The 14,884-nt window shown below is 35.7% G+C and overlaps 1 protein-coding gene across 2 annotated transcripts; it reads right to left on the minus strand.

Moving 5' to 3' along the window:
* Positions 1–1,451: 1,451 nt before the first annotated feature.
* On the minus strand, positions 1,452–14,871 carry LOC143884288 (6-phosphogluconate dehydrogenase family protein). 2 transcript variants are annotated; one of them, XM_077387764.1, is made up of 10 exons: positions 14,647–14,871; positions 12,822–12,910; positions 12,199–12,313; positions 8,928–9,078; positions 7,635–7,717; positions 7,452–7,547; positions 5,075–5,217; positions 3,483–3,567; positions 2,269–2,348; positions 1,452–2,154 (listed from the first exon to the last, which is right to left on the minus strand). In XM_077387764.1, the coding sequence occupies exons 1-10, from the start codon at positions 14,770–14,772 to the stop codon at positions 2,010–2,012; spliced, it is 1,113 nt and encodes a 370-aa protein (XP_077243879.1). In that variant the 5' UTR covers positions 14,773–14,871; the 3' UTR covers positions 1,452–2,009. The 2 variants fall into 2 exon arrangements, with proteins under 2 accessions (XP_077243879.1, XP_077243880.1); XM_077387765.1 differs by lacking the exons at positions 12,822–12,910; positions 14,647–14,871 and adding an exon at positions 12,418–12,804.
* Positions 14,872–14,884: the final 13 nt, after the last annotated feature.

Below are 14,884 nucleotides of genomic sequence, written 5' to 3' on the forward strand. Positions count from 1 at the left end.
TGGTTACTCAACGTGCTTGTGTCCACACTGTTAAGAAACCGGTATCCTGCGGAAAGACCATTGCAGTAGGCATTTGGCAGCTGGGCTTTTAATTGGTATAAAACATTATTAACATAATTAATTGAAATTTAAGAAAATGCCAAAAAATCTAAAATCCTGGAAATACTAAATTTTTTCTTGCCGTATTTTCAAAAATAAAATAAAATAAAATAATTAGGACAAGCTTATTTGAATTGAAGCTATAAATCAAAATTGGTTTTCTAAATGGGCATTTAATTTAAGGCTGACAAATTGTTATAAAATTGCTAAAAATAATACTTGTGGAAAATTCTAAATGATTTTCCAAGAAGAAATCTTAGCCAAGAGCACTTCAGCATTAACATTAGAATTCTCTTATATCTTTTTTTTTTTTTTAAAACAAAAAAAGATAAGATAATTTGGAAAGAGATTTGCTAGGCAATTTGGCGGATCACTTTTGCAGGAGAGAACAGCCGCATAGGCTTACTTTTTAGCAGATTCTGTCGTAGTCATACTTTTTAGCAGATTCTGTCGTAGTCATTTAGTTCATCTGAAGTGGGTGTTCTCTCTTGCAAAAGTGAGCCGCGAAATGGCTTTATGTGAAATTGCATAGAAAATACCATTTGGAAAACTTATATAACGAAAAATATGGAAATGATATCACCTCCCCCCACCCAAAAAAAAGAAAAAAAGTAAGAGAAATTATCACACAAATGGCCAAGTAAAATCTGATGAACCACACCCAAGATATACATCCAATAGAAATGAAGAGTTGAACTGAGAGGGGAGAACAATTTGCATTTAATGCCATTAGTTAGAGAGCTAGAATTATTAACCAATAAGAGTTCGTCACCAACAATGGGAGCATGATTTTTTTGTTGGAATGATATTCGTGGAGCGACTGCTACAGTTTCCTCAGAAAAAGAGAGCCAAGCCAAGAGTACGCCCATGTGGAGTATGATTGCCATGTTTTTAGTTTTCTTTTTTGTCATTTTCATCAGAAAATAATAATACTACCACCCTCTTTCCCAGCATTTCCACCCCCTTTTATTTGTCTTTTGTGCAAAGTGACTTCATTTTAAGGAAACGACAAACAAATGTGGGGGAAATGCAATCATTTCATGGAAAAAACAAAGAGGAGTGGAAATGTCATTTCGTTTCTTTATCATTACTGCTGTGTAGGTTCATGAACTTTTCAATACAGATTGGGGAAGAGAACCTCAAGCAGGCTCTATTAATGGTAGGTAAGCTGGTATTGAACCCCCCACCACCTCTGGGTTGAAGAACATTGTCTTTACCAATTGAGCTAGAGGCTGAACCCCACCTCAAGCAGGCTTTATTATTAATACAGAATAAATTCTATGAATTAATTTGATGAATCAACATCCAAAAAGATAGTAGTTCTTAAATTATACAACATTATTACCAGTATAATTACAAAACTAATAGTTCTTAAAAAATATCATTCTATCCACAAATACTGTTCACATTCATGGCATGTGCATTTGACCAGTACTATGAATAGAGAAATGTAAATCACACCTTAAAAGAGGAAGCATATGACGCTTGAGCAAACTGCTGTGGATTTTCTCCCATTGATTGTGGACCATTTGGCCATATTCCTTTCCAATTGTCCAATCTGTGAGATTTTTTGGCCTTAGTTCATCCACATTGGGACCAATCAAATGAACTTTCCATCTCAGCCATGCGTTTTGGTAGAGCAAGTCTCAAGCTTTACTCAGTTAGATTGTATAGCTCCCCATATCTTACGCTAAGAACTTAATTAATAACTTACAATTCAAAGTTTGTGATTATCCTTTCCATGGTGACCTAGTACAAGTTGTGAAACAGAAGTACCTGCTTGATTTCCAGGAGTTTCCAAGAGGGCGAGCCTTGGCACAACAGTAAGGTTGCTCCATTGTGACCTGGTGGTCACGGGTTCGAGACACGGAAACAGCCTCCCTGCAAAGCATGGGTGAGGCTGCGTACATCTAGCCCTCCTCAGACCCCGCAATGGCGGGAGCCTCTCGCACTGGGCCGCCCATTGGAGAATCCTCATCCTTGCCAGAGTAATAGTGGCGGAAAACACAAGAGAAGTCTTTGGATTCAAGACCCTCCTTGCATAGCTCCATGTATCTGCACCACACCATTTGCGTATTGGCGAATGTCATAAGCTAGAATGTAAAAAACAAAAAGAAAAAAAAAGTTCCCTGAAGTTCAATTCATTTGAGAATGATAGAGAAGGCGTACATATCTCGTGCTTGAGAAGTAAATGGACACTTGAAATTGACGTCTGTGGCTGATGCTGAGGCAAGTTGCAAGTCTTTAGCCTGCATCATATGAGAAAAACTATAAAGTAAAGAGAACCAAAGGTTCCAATAACACATGGGAAATGATATCCATATTCCCTTGTTTTGATTACTTTAGGGAAATGATTTCTGCGCTCTAGTGTTTTGATAAACATGTGCTCCACTTGTTTGTCGTGTAGTATTTAAAGGGATGTCAGAGGATATTACGGTTCTCAAAAAGCTCTTAAAGCCCTTTAAATACCACACGACAAACAAGTGGGCGCATATTTATCAAAACATTGGAGCGCTGAAATCATTTCCCTTACTTTATTAGACATTTTTAGATTGATCGTTGATAGTTTTTTGGAGAATTGTAACACCCATTATCAGCTAATTAGAAAAATGCACACTGAAGAGAGGAGTGCCATTATTAAAGTAAGGGACTGCAGATATCAATTCCCTGATATGTTGGACATGCATTAATATGTACATGCATGTCCTAATATGCTAGTAAAATGGATATAACAATTCACTATGTACAAACAGCATATTGTGAAGTTCTTTTCGAAAGTTCTAGTTCCACAGACTGTGGATGGAAAACTACCAAGAAAAGATTGATGAGAAAAGATCGCCACTTAGATAGGTCAGGTTGATCTTACAAAGTCCAAAGCATTAAAGCCTCATGCCAACTGTAAGCTAATGATTATGTAACATTTGAAGAAGTCACTCTTTTTAACACATTTTCTTTGTTCATGTGCTCATGTAATAATTGAGATTGCTCCATACTGTTGTGCCCTCATAGGGCAAAATGCAGAATACCCATGTAATGATGCATAATGTGTATGTGTATTATACTATCATATTGATATTTGATAGAATCAATTCCATTCTAGGTATTTTCATCATTTGCGTTGGTATTTGTTTTTCCCACCAACTGTATTATACTATTATAGTTACCATATATAGTTCTTCTAGGGGAAAAAGGTTATATATTTGATAATAATCATATCCGTTCTAGGGAAAATGGACATAAAATTTGTTTTGCGCCCATTTTAGGTCAAAAGAAACAGAACCCTAAGAAAATTATTTGCTCTATTCAACTGACCCTTCTGGAAACTTGAATGAAAAAGAAAGCAAGAAAGATTAATGAAAAGTGAATGACGCTGAACCACATACCATAAGCTTAGATGAAAAGCCACCATCATAATTCCTAGTAGAAGGCACCCCTTCCATCACTCCTGGAACTGGATTGTAACTGTCACTGCCACATTTTAACAGATGAATGGAATCAAGGAAATCAATTTAAATTGTCAATCTAATTATACTGATTGGATAAATCAAATCCCTTAAGAAGAGGAGAAAATGAGCTTCTGATATGGCATTTAAGGGCAAACTCGGGTAGCTGTATGAAAAGAGGAGTGTTAGCAGGACACCGGCCTCTCTGGGTATCCCCAAATCATTTTCCATATGAAAAATGTAAGATGCCTTTACTTCAATAAATTTAGTCGTAATGAACATTTATTGGCAGACGGATGATTTTTTTTTCTTTGCTAAAATTGCAAACAAATCATAAAAGAAGACCTTTTGTTTTATAGAAACTACCAAAATGCACTGTGTTCCCAGAATACAATATGTATCCTAGAGTGATGACAGCATATATGTGCCATTCTTTTTATACCTTTCTATGTTTAGAACCAGAAAAAAAAACAAAGTACATTTCAGGATCTAGCTGTGGGGTTGAGAAGAAAGTACTTTTTTGGGATTAAGCAGTGGGATGGAGCGCCCCCCCCCCCCCCCCCCCCCCCAAAAAAAAAAAAAAAAAATCCCCTCCACACACACTCACTCAAGGACAACACCACTTTAATACACCCATAAATGTCACGGCCGGTTAAGATCATCATAGTTGAGCAGATGCAAGTTCAAGCCATCCATTTTGAAGAAGGCCAATCAGCTCGAAGAAAATTTGTAAATGCACATAAATACTTCATTTACCCTTTTATACTTATTTGCTGCCCATATTAAACTAGAAACCATATTAATGCTCCAAAGTTCCCAGAATTGACTTCTGAACCCTAGGCTTGCACCAGATAGCCATTCCAGATTTTCAAGTAGAGCACCAAATGCAAATTGCACTTATACATAAAATGATGGCCAATTGTTGTGCCTGAGTGTGCGCACACTACAAAATCTAAACTGAAAGGTTGTTTTTCCATTTTCAGAGATTCTAATGCTATCTAAAGTCTAAACTGAAAGGGTTGTTTTTTCCATTCTCAGAAATTCTAATACACATAAGTCAACCGTTTTCATCCGTTCGCCAAGGCGAAAAGGATTTTCACCTGACTAATTGCTGAAAGTTCTGCTCATGCTAATTGAGAAGATGGAAGTCCAAACGCTAGCACTTCTATAGCATCCTGAGGCTTCCCCTATTTGGTAATTATCATGTAGGAAAGGGAAAAACAAACAAATATTGACAAGATGCTTAAATTATATCAACAATTTAATGAAATATCCATGTTCATTGCATAGGATTGTTAGATCATAGCCTGACGACCTGAGGCAAAAACCAATCCTTCTGAGGTCAGACACATCTATAATGGTTCTATTCAACCAACCAGGCTAAGTATCCTATCACAAATTAAGTGAGGGCAGAAAAGCAATTTTAAAGTTCATGTGGATTTCTGTTAAAAAATGTTTAATAAGATTGTCATTTTTCTTGAAATGACAGCATACTATGGTAATTTTCTTGGAAAGAAGGTAGTATGTGTTACCTACTCCAACAACGAGCACTAGAAGAGTTGAATATATTTGTTAGTGTTTTTGCTGTAATTCCCAGAGATTGACCAAGAGCGAAAGCTTCTGAAACCCCCAGCATGCTTACAGCCATTGCCAAATTATTGCAAATCTTTGCTGCCTGTATAATGTAACCAGGCCAAATGTACGGCATAGTCAGCAATGACAGCTAATATGTTTTGTTGATTATCAAATTTCACAGATGGGTTAAAAAATGGTATAAGCTATAGAGAAACCTACACCATTAGAAACAATAAAATGTATAATCATGTTCACAAGTCTGGTAACAAGACCCAAATGCAAGATACTATATAAGACTCATAAGGAGAATTTTATAATGTTGACTCAAGAATTATTCCAGAAGCAAGAAAAGAAGCAAGATACAATCAAGACAGATCATGACACAACCAATTTGCTTTAATGCAACCATGTGATATCCTACTTTTTTTTATGGCCATGTGACATCCTACATAAAACACTTACAACTTCCTTTTTATGAAATAAAAAAAAGAAAAAGACAAGTGAATGGTTCCTATAAAAAAGAAACAATTGTATTAAGGGACTAAGCAACGACTTTGTTTCAATTTTTTTACATTGGTTCCTCCAAGATAACTTTGTCATGATAGAAGATAGTCAGTTCCTTGCATTCAATAATAATATAAAGTAGATAATACATTGATATATATATATATATATATAAAAAATCTTCACTCAGTAAACAAGCTAAACATGTGCAGATGACCATGTTTGCTTGAGGGAGTGTTGGAAATGGTTGAAATGCATGTCAGGGGTATTTTGGTCATTTCGACCAATTTTTCCCTTTTCAAAAAATCGGTTCAAATGATAAAAATACCCCTGACATGCATTTAGACCAATTCCAATACTCCACCCAAAGCTAGCATGGTCATTACACCTGTTAAGCTTATTTACCAAGTGATGAAGACGATCCCTGGGTGATAACACCAGCAATATTTATTCATGACCTGTACCAAAGCAAGGAAGCACTTTACCACATTCTACTTTCTCATGAATGAATTGTTTGAAATTCTTTATAGTTCAATTGATCTTAGGTAAAGCAGGGAATAGATTAGGGGAGATGGAAATCCGGCCTGTTAAGGACTTGGCTTGACTGTGTGTTCTCTCGTAGTCAGGTCGAAGGCAAAGACTGGCAAAGTTTACCATTCATTGGTAGACTGAACTTACGTAAGTGGAAAAATACGAGGATGACTAGTGGGAAGGGGTGAAAGGCCGACCAAGATCAGATTGAATGAAGTGGTCTCGGTGAATCTCAATGAGCCTAGTCCTAGCATGGAAGACTGGGTTATGTGACACTTTGATGTCACTTTGGTTGTCACAAACCAAATGTGTGTCTGATTTGAGATGGAGTTTCTGCATTAGGTGTCCATCGCTCTACACTCAGTAGGTTACTGTCTTTTGCTTTTTGTTGCTCCGAGAGATTGAGCAATCATTCATCAATAGGCAGTAGCATGTAATGGATCTTCAAGTTTCAAGATCATCAACCCAAAGTGCATATGACCACAAATCCCAGCTCTCTTATCTTGGCTGATTTTGTCTTTTATATTGACTGGTTTTGTAAAACAGTCCACAGTCTTCTATACCTCCCAAGATATCTGAAAATAAGTTTTAAATAATGCATGTTAAGTGTTCTCCTCGAGGGTAATGTAAATGTTGACATACTTGATTTACAGCAAATGTAATATCTAGCCTGGTGATGAAAGATACTACATGGCTCTACCATACTTCTACAAGTATGTGGATCCTTAATGTTCTTCCCATCTCAAGCATCAATTTTTTTGTTACAAACAACAAGAGTATCCGCAAGATTGCAATTCATCATACAAACCACGTTGAGTATAATCCAAAACTAACCATCCATCACTTTGTACCAGAACATACAAATTCACATTAGGCAAATGGCACATAAATCATCCAAATGATACACACATGTGGAATACATGAACTGTAAAAAATTCTTCAATCCCATTTTTTCATTTATTTTTCAAGTCACTTCTTTAAAGCGGAGGGATGAAGATATTTGGGGCTGCTGGATTCCAGATCTAGAAAACAACATGGATCAAAGCATTGTCTGTTGGCTCTAAAGCGGAAGTGATCCTGTAGGAGTTTTTTCAACCCAAAAAGTTTTCACACATTATTGAACAATAGCAATATACACATTGTTTCTGGAACCGAACAAGCCCATACCAAACTCCCAAGATTTAAATCCTTGGGTAGAATATCGTAAATGCGCTATAGCCATCATTGTTTTCATATCCTGAATATAAAAAAATCAAAACATGCAGAAATAAAATTAAAGGCTTTGGGGAGGAAACTTACTGCGCCATTGCCATTTCCACCACAGTAGATTGTGAATTTGCCCATTGCAAGAAATAAGGATTTTGCAGCCAGATAAGCCTCCTCTAAGCCACCAACCTAAATGACACATTATATTCTATATAGAACTCGAATGGAAACACAATACATCAATTAAAATCATAGAAAGTTTGAAGAAGAAAATACCATGAAAGTGAGAGTCCCGGCTTCTGCACCAAGAACACCTCCAGAGACAGGGGCATCCAACATTACAGGACTGTTCACATAACCTAGATAAAATCTCCTAAGGTAAATGATTGGAAACTGGAACTTATGAACATTGTGCATAATTTCAGATCAAACAAAAATAAATAAATAAACGTGTGATAATATGAACAGAGTAGTCATGTATATATAATTAGTTCTGCTATCTTTCATTTTTTTTTTTTTTTTGAAAGACAACGAAGGATACTAAGGAATGCTACCAGATCCAACACAGAGAATCCATGTAGCATCAATAGACAGAAGGAGAACATTTCCATTTTACACCAGGTCAAATATGAAGTTCTTCGGTCAAATATTGCACTAAATCTGTTAGCCATTTCATAGTCTTCTTCTTCTTCCTCTCCTTTTTTTTTATTAAAATAAATTAATAATTAAATAACAAGGATTTGTAAAAATAGCATTAAAACAAGCAACAGTTAACTGAGAAGAGAATTTGCATTTCACACCAGGCCATATATGAATTTCCCCACACGAAGAAAGCAAATATTGCGTTAATAAGAATATAAACAACAAATTTTAATATTCTATGATCAACCAAACACATCATATCACTACCACAGGCACAGCCAAGTCTAACTTTAAATGTTACATGCTAGTATAATGTTTTCCCGTCTTTTTTTTTAAAAAAAGGTAACAACTTCAATTCATAAGTACAAAATTTACATATTAACACACGGGACAAGCTGTCCCTGTGAATGTACAAAAACAATCATAATAGATCTTAAGAAATCCCCGAGTCCTCGATGAAGAATATTTCCACACTTGGTCGTCTTACACCATCCTTTGCCAAAGTGTCTGCCATCGATGAAGAATAATGTTTTCCCGTCTTGATTAACTTTAAATGTTACATGCTAGCATAATGTTTCCCTCCTTGAAAGAACACATAAATCACTTAACAAGTTTTGCACAGCCAAGACTAACTTTAAATTTTACATGCTAGCATAACATTTTCCCTTCTTGAAAGAACAACAAATCACTTCCCTAGTTTTTCATTACAGAAATTTTGTATCAGGATATGATCTAATAAGTCTTATCAGTAAGCATGTTGTCTCAAGCTCCCTTTTCTCCTTTTTGTTTGCATTATAGTTACACAATAATCAAGCATAAATAACATATTACTGGTAAATACCAACATTAACTACAACATATTACTGGTAAATACCAACATTAACTACAAATAAGTTTCAGTGAGGAATTTGCTCTGTTATGCAAAACCTTTCTTTTCTTTCAGGACACATTTAGAAATAGCCGCAGAAAGCATTCTAGGTGTCATTGGATCCACTGTAGAAGAGTCTATAAATAACCATGGCCTTATAAGATTCCCTCCATGAAGCACACCATTTTCTCCAGTGTACACATCCAACACCTGCAGGAATACTTAAAAATGTATTGGGGACATAATGTAATATACTAATTTTATGGTGAAAAATAGAAAACTAAGAGGTCTTATTGCATATCATGAATTACATAAAAAAATGCGGAAGCTGTTGTAGTACTTATATTATGAGGATGGTATACAATGTAATGGGTACTGCCGTACTGTAATATATTAATTTTATGGAGAAAAGTAGAGAACAGCATTGTAGGAGTTATATTAGGAGTATCACGGTATACAAACCGGAATCATCTTATTCTATGGCGAGTAATTTTTCCCATGTGTATAACAAAGGAATTAGAAGTTTGTGGCAGTTGCGTGAGCACTAGTATCTATTTACCATCTCTTGAAAATCTTATCACAAGGCAAAGCACAATCAATATGATATTCACTTCAACAACAATAAGGCCATTTTAAGAAGAAAAAAAAGAGCAAAAAATAGAAAAGACAACAGACTCAACCGTAAAAATGGGGGAAAATAAAACAAGCAAAGCACAGCAATTTCTCATATTTCTATCAAGTGAGCCTGTTCTAGATCTCCAAAAAATTCGCATATTCAGAATTCAATTCCAAGAAAAGTTGTTTCTTTTCCTATCTACAGAAGGCGAAAAGAAAGGGTGATTGTCCCGATATAAAAATAGAAACCTCCATTATTGTTGGAACTCATCCTACCACACAGGACTGATAAATAACACAATTCCCTTCAAAACTCAAACTTCAGCTCTCCGTTGGTGGGCATCAAAATGTTACTTTCTTAACTTTTGGAGAGAGAGAGAGAGAGAGAGAGAGAGAGAGAGAGAGAGAGAGAGAGAGAGAGAGAGAGAGAGAGAGAGAGAGAGATGGCTTGAACTCACAACCACACGGTTGCAAAACAAAGACCGTCTTCCAACTAAGATACTGGATGAAGCCCAGGAGGTAACAATTACAGTACAATGGAGGCTATCACGTGGTCTCTTGGCCAGTTTATAAATGCAGGGCAACAACATTTTTGAAAACTACAGAGTATTTTTTAATGAATATCAACAATGGGTTCCGAACATCCTTTGAGATCTAAAAGCCTAAACCGCATGGGGAATCCCTCCAATACTGAAGAAGGGTCACACCAAATACTTACTGCAACAGTATGAACACCATAATCAACAAAAGGAAAAAACTAAAGTGGAAAGAAAACTATTCAGCCCAAATGCTTTATAAGAGAAGGGCATCACTTAATAAACTTCTGTGTCCTTTTGTGCTGAAGGTACCTCGTCGGATAAATGTCTTCATTGCAAGATGGAGGAGGAACGATGTACAACATTTTTCTCTATTGCTGGTTGGCTATAGTTTCGGGTGCAGTCCTCAAATGGTTTGGGATCACGAGGGTTCTCCCTAAATCAATTGGAGATCTCATAGAAAAGTGGAAATGTCGGCATTTTGGGGACAAAGACAAGGTGATGTGGTGTACATGAAGAGATTCATATATCATTTGGATAAAAGGAATCAATTGAAATTTGATGATAGAGAGGAGCATTTCAGAGGGATGATGCTTGGAATAAAGTTACTTTTAACTGTCGTGCTCTTGCTAGGAAGGACTTTGGGGGAGTGGCTACTCGAGATTTTTTTAGAAGTTGGAAATGAGTAAATGACTAAGGAAATAAGGTTGAGCGAGAAGAAGGCAAGATAGATTCCTCCCCTCTTCAAGCAATGAAGGTTAAAATCAGAATGGCTGTTCATTGGGAAACCCATGTCCAACAAGTATTGGAGGCATATTTAGCAATGAAAAAACAATATTCTTTTGTCCTACTCGGGCTCGATAGGAAAAACGAATCTTAATGAGGCCAAGGCTAAATTTCTTTTAATGGGGATTAAACTATTCAAAAGGGAGTTCAGGGGAACACTTTGGCTGGAAGGTGATTCAGTGAACTACATTGGGTGGGTGGCGAGCAGGAGTAGTGGTCCGTCAAGAGATTAGCCCATATTACAAATAAAATTGTATGTAGTTGTAGGGATATGCATGTATCTTTTTCTCGTTTTCCTAGGATGGCTAATTATTAGGGAGAGGAGGAGAGAGGCGCAGGTAGTGAGTCTAGTGACTACTCTTATGTAGGACAAGCTCAAGCCTAGTGTATTTATTTTTCTTTTTTAATAAACTTTTTATTGCTATTCCAAGAGAAAAAACATTAGGCTTTTGAACATTGACATTAATAAACCGCTTATATAAAAGAGCACTTTTATGTTAGAATTGTTCCTCTTTATGCAGAAGATTATACTTTCTTGGTGTGTCCTTTCCAGGCTATCCCTAGCTCTTTAGCAGTCTGTAATTGACAAACAGATAAGAAATTAAGGAGGATGTGGATATCATGCACAAGCAATTAATGCGACTTGAAAAGGCAAACACATCATCTTTTTACTCGAGATAGAGTACAAACAGATGTAAATTATGAAATTGTGGTTTTCTCTATCAAGAGCTCAACCATACGATGAATATAGTGGAATGAAATGACTATAATTCACATGTCATATGAAAGGTTTCGAAAGACAGAGATCGTCTTCCATGAAGTTGACTTCTGTTGCAATAAGCATACCAATGCACATCTTGTAGCTCGGAATAAATTTCAGCTGGATAGAAACTCTTACCATATTTTCAGCAGTAGTTATGGGGAAATCTAAAGCCTGATCATGGAAGGGTTGAATAAATAAAGTTGAAAGGAAATCAATTCATGTTAAACTTTGAAGGAAGTAAGGAACTAAAATAGGTGGTTTATAGAAATTAAGGTGAATTAGATAGAAATCCTTATTCAAATCCCAATATGTGGGCTGCATAAATGTTTAACATTGAACAAACTGAAGTAGTTTTTTTTTTTTTTTTTTCAAGTTGGCTATTTTATAGAAATTAAGATGCATTAGGCAGCAATTCCTAGAAAACTCCAAGTATCATTCATGACTACAAAATTTTAGGGACTATAGAACGAAAAAAAAACAAAGCAATAAAATAAAACAGAGCAACATCAAAGATATGTATAAGTTGAAACCAATTTCTAAAAGGCACCATTGAAAACCCAAGGAAATAACAACTGGTGAATTGATCTATTAAAAGAAAGAAAAGAGCTACTAGATTCATAGAAAACTCACATGGGAGGATGAAGGTAGCATTGTAATTATAACATCACTTGATTCGGCGACATCAAAAGGTGTTTCTTTTGTGGGAATTCCCTTCTCTGAGAACTTCTTCATGGCATTCTGATTACTAAAAACCACCCAAAGTCTCAATTTCAAAGTATGACAGGTTGCTGAATGAAGTATAATAACTCATTACAAAATTAAAGACCATATGGTCTTCATGATGATCACCTAATAAACTTCATCCGCATTCCAAAATCAACCCTAGTCGCCCGTGGCTCAAAATGTATTATTTTCAAACAATCAGGTTTGGAGTTAGCTTCTTATTTCTCATCAAATACTAATAACAATCCAGAATGCAAAATTAGTTAACAGTTCTGTATGCAAAAAGGCTATTCGATGGTATTTTATTTATATAAACAGACTCCAAAAAAATCATCTGCTCATTGCCCTTTTAAATATATTATTAGATCCATTCATTGAAATAGATAAATAAAAAGCATTTCAAATATGTAGCTCAAAAATCAAATCATAAATTTTAAAGTACAAGAATAATGATATAGTAACTCAAAAGTTAATAAATAACCTGACACCCATAAGCATCTTCACAAGATAAAAGAATTGGGGTACATTACATGTCATGGACGACAACATTGTATCCCGCATTAATTAGATTATTCGCCATATGGAAACCCATGTTCCCAAGCCCTATGAATCCAACCCTCTGCAATGAATCAACAAAATTAAAACATTGAAAAACCATAATTTCATAAGAGAAAAAATGAAGTGGAATTAAACATTTAAAATTTCCCTACTAAACAGAGAAGGATGATTATGCAAAGAACCCTTATTAACTAAAAAACCCTTAATTATCTTGAAAAAGGCTAACCTAGCAACAGAAGCCCTAATACATCAATTTCAGTATCCACATCAATATCATTCAATGTGAATATGCATTTTTGGGCTAAGAGCTAACTCTAACATTTGTTGAAGAAAATAACTAGGCTTGTTTTAAAGGTAAGAAGCTGGTTTTGTATTCTTCTGATCAAACCAAAGAAAATCTACATTGCATTCTCAGCTTTTTTTTTGAATGATGATCACCCCATAGTTACAGCATGACATCATTAGCTTCTTCCAAAATCAAAAGTCTAGAACATAATTATTCATTTGTTAAAGCAAATTGGGGATATTCCACTGATTTTAGTTATAGAGAAGAACTCGGATTTGTAGTAAACTTACCGAACCAAAGAATCCACATACATATATACATATATATATATAAAATATATATATATATAACATAGAGAGAGAGAGGTGCCATTTTTTGGTGCGCTTAAGTTCTTATAACGCCTACCATTGGTGCGCTTTAGCGGGACCCAAACATTTAGACGAATGGGAGGCGTTATATATATATATATATATATTCATCCAAAACAAAAATTCTAAAATGTAACTGCAATTGTCGAGCTGTATTAAGGCCAACTTCTCAAATGTTAGTTAAAAAACATGAGGGTTGTTTGTATTCTGCAGATCAAAGCAAAGGGAATCACGCACATTGATATCCATATCTCCATGCAAAAACAACATACACACTTGTAGAGCTAAACTATGGCTAATTCATCTAAAGAAAAAATTTATGGTAGCACCACGCCTAGATTAATTTGGACAGCATGGTCCATTGCAATGTCTACTAGCAAATGATCGGGGCTATTGACTTGGTCAGCCACCATGAGACCAATCCACTGCATCCATTCACACAATGATAAGGGCATTTTTAGGACATGAAGAGTTTAATGATTGATTTTCGTAGGGACCTGCATTCAGGTCAAATGGCATGACACGGTAGAAAAAATGTACCCCATGGAATGATGAATTAGGTCTTCCCCTTATCCTCCTCTGTCATGATCAGGATTGTGCTCTCTATTTTTAAGGGCATTGATAGTTCATTGGGAGGACCTTTTAGACTTTTGAATCTTAAAATTTTCAAGCCCATTAACCTTGATCTAATAGATGAGTTATCCGTTCAGCGTGAGACTTAGACCCACAGTGTTACCAGAGGTGGCCAATTTGATCAACGGTTCCGATTATCAAACGTGTGCACCATTGTGTAGTGCCATGCTTGTCCAAAGTAATTAAGTGTATGGCAATCTTCCTCTAATTACGGCCCCTTCACATGACTAGTTCAAAATCCGAGGAGTATCACCATCACATAATCATGCTTAGATGAGCTAAATTAGGCCTACATCAATATTAAACCGGGAAAATAGGATTTGTATTATATTAATCAAACCAGGAAAAATAACGCATAAAATCAACACATTCACTCAAAATCAGAAATCCAGAGCATAATTCTACATCCTTTTTTTTATCTAAATTAAGGGAAAAAATCTCGAATTTTAATTGCAGAGAACAACTAGGGTTTGTTTTGTACTGATCTAGTTGAAAAAAATGGAAATTCACCTCTAGATTAGATTGAACGATGGTTGAAGAGCATCTACGTACTGAAGATAATTGAAAAGGAGAGTAAAAGAGATACGATTTTAATGTTGTAATGGCTCTGAAAGCCCTAGTTCTGCAAATCGCCATTGATGGCTTTTTTCACTCGTATTGGGCCCCTTATCCGGGAAATAATATATTCGCCTCCTTTTTTCGGGCCACTCTCTGTTAGTGGAAAAAGAGTAGTCATAAGTCGTAAACT

This window comes from Tasmannia lanceolata, unplaced genomic scaffold, assembly GCF_043159265.1.
Source record: "Tasmannia lanceolata isolate RefF3 unplaced genomic scaffold, GAP_Taslan_0.1 ptg000008l, whole genome shotgun sequence".
NCBI classification, from domain to species: domain Eukaryota; kingdom Viridiplantae; phylum Streptophyta; class Magnoliopsida; order Canellales; family Winteraceae; genus Tasmannia; species Tasmannia lanceolata.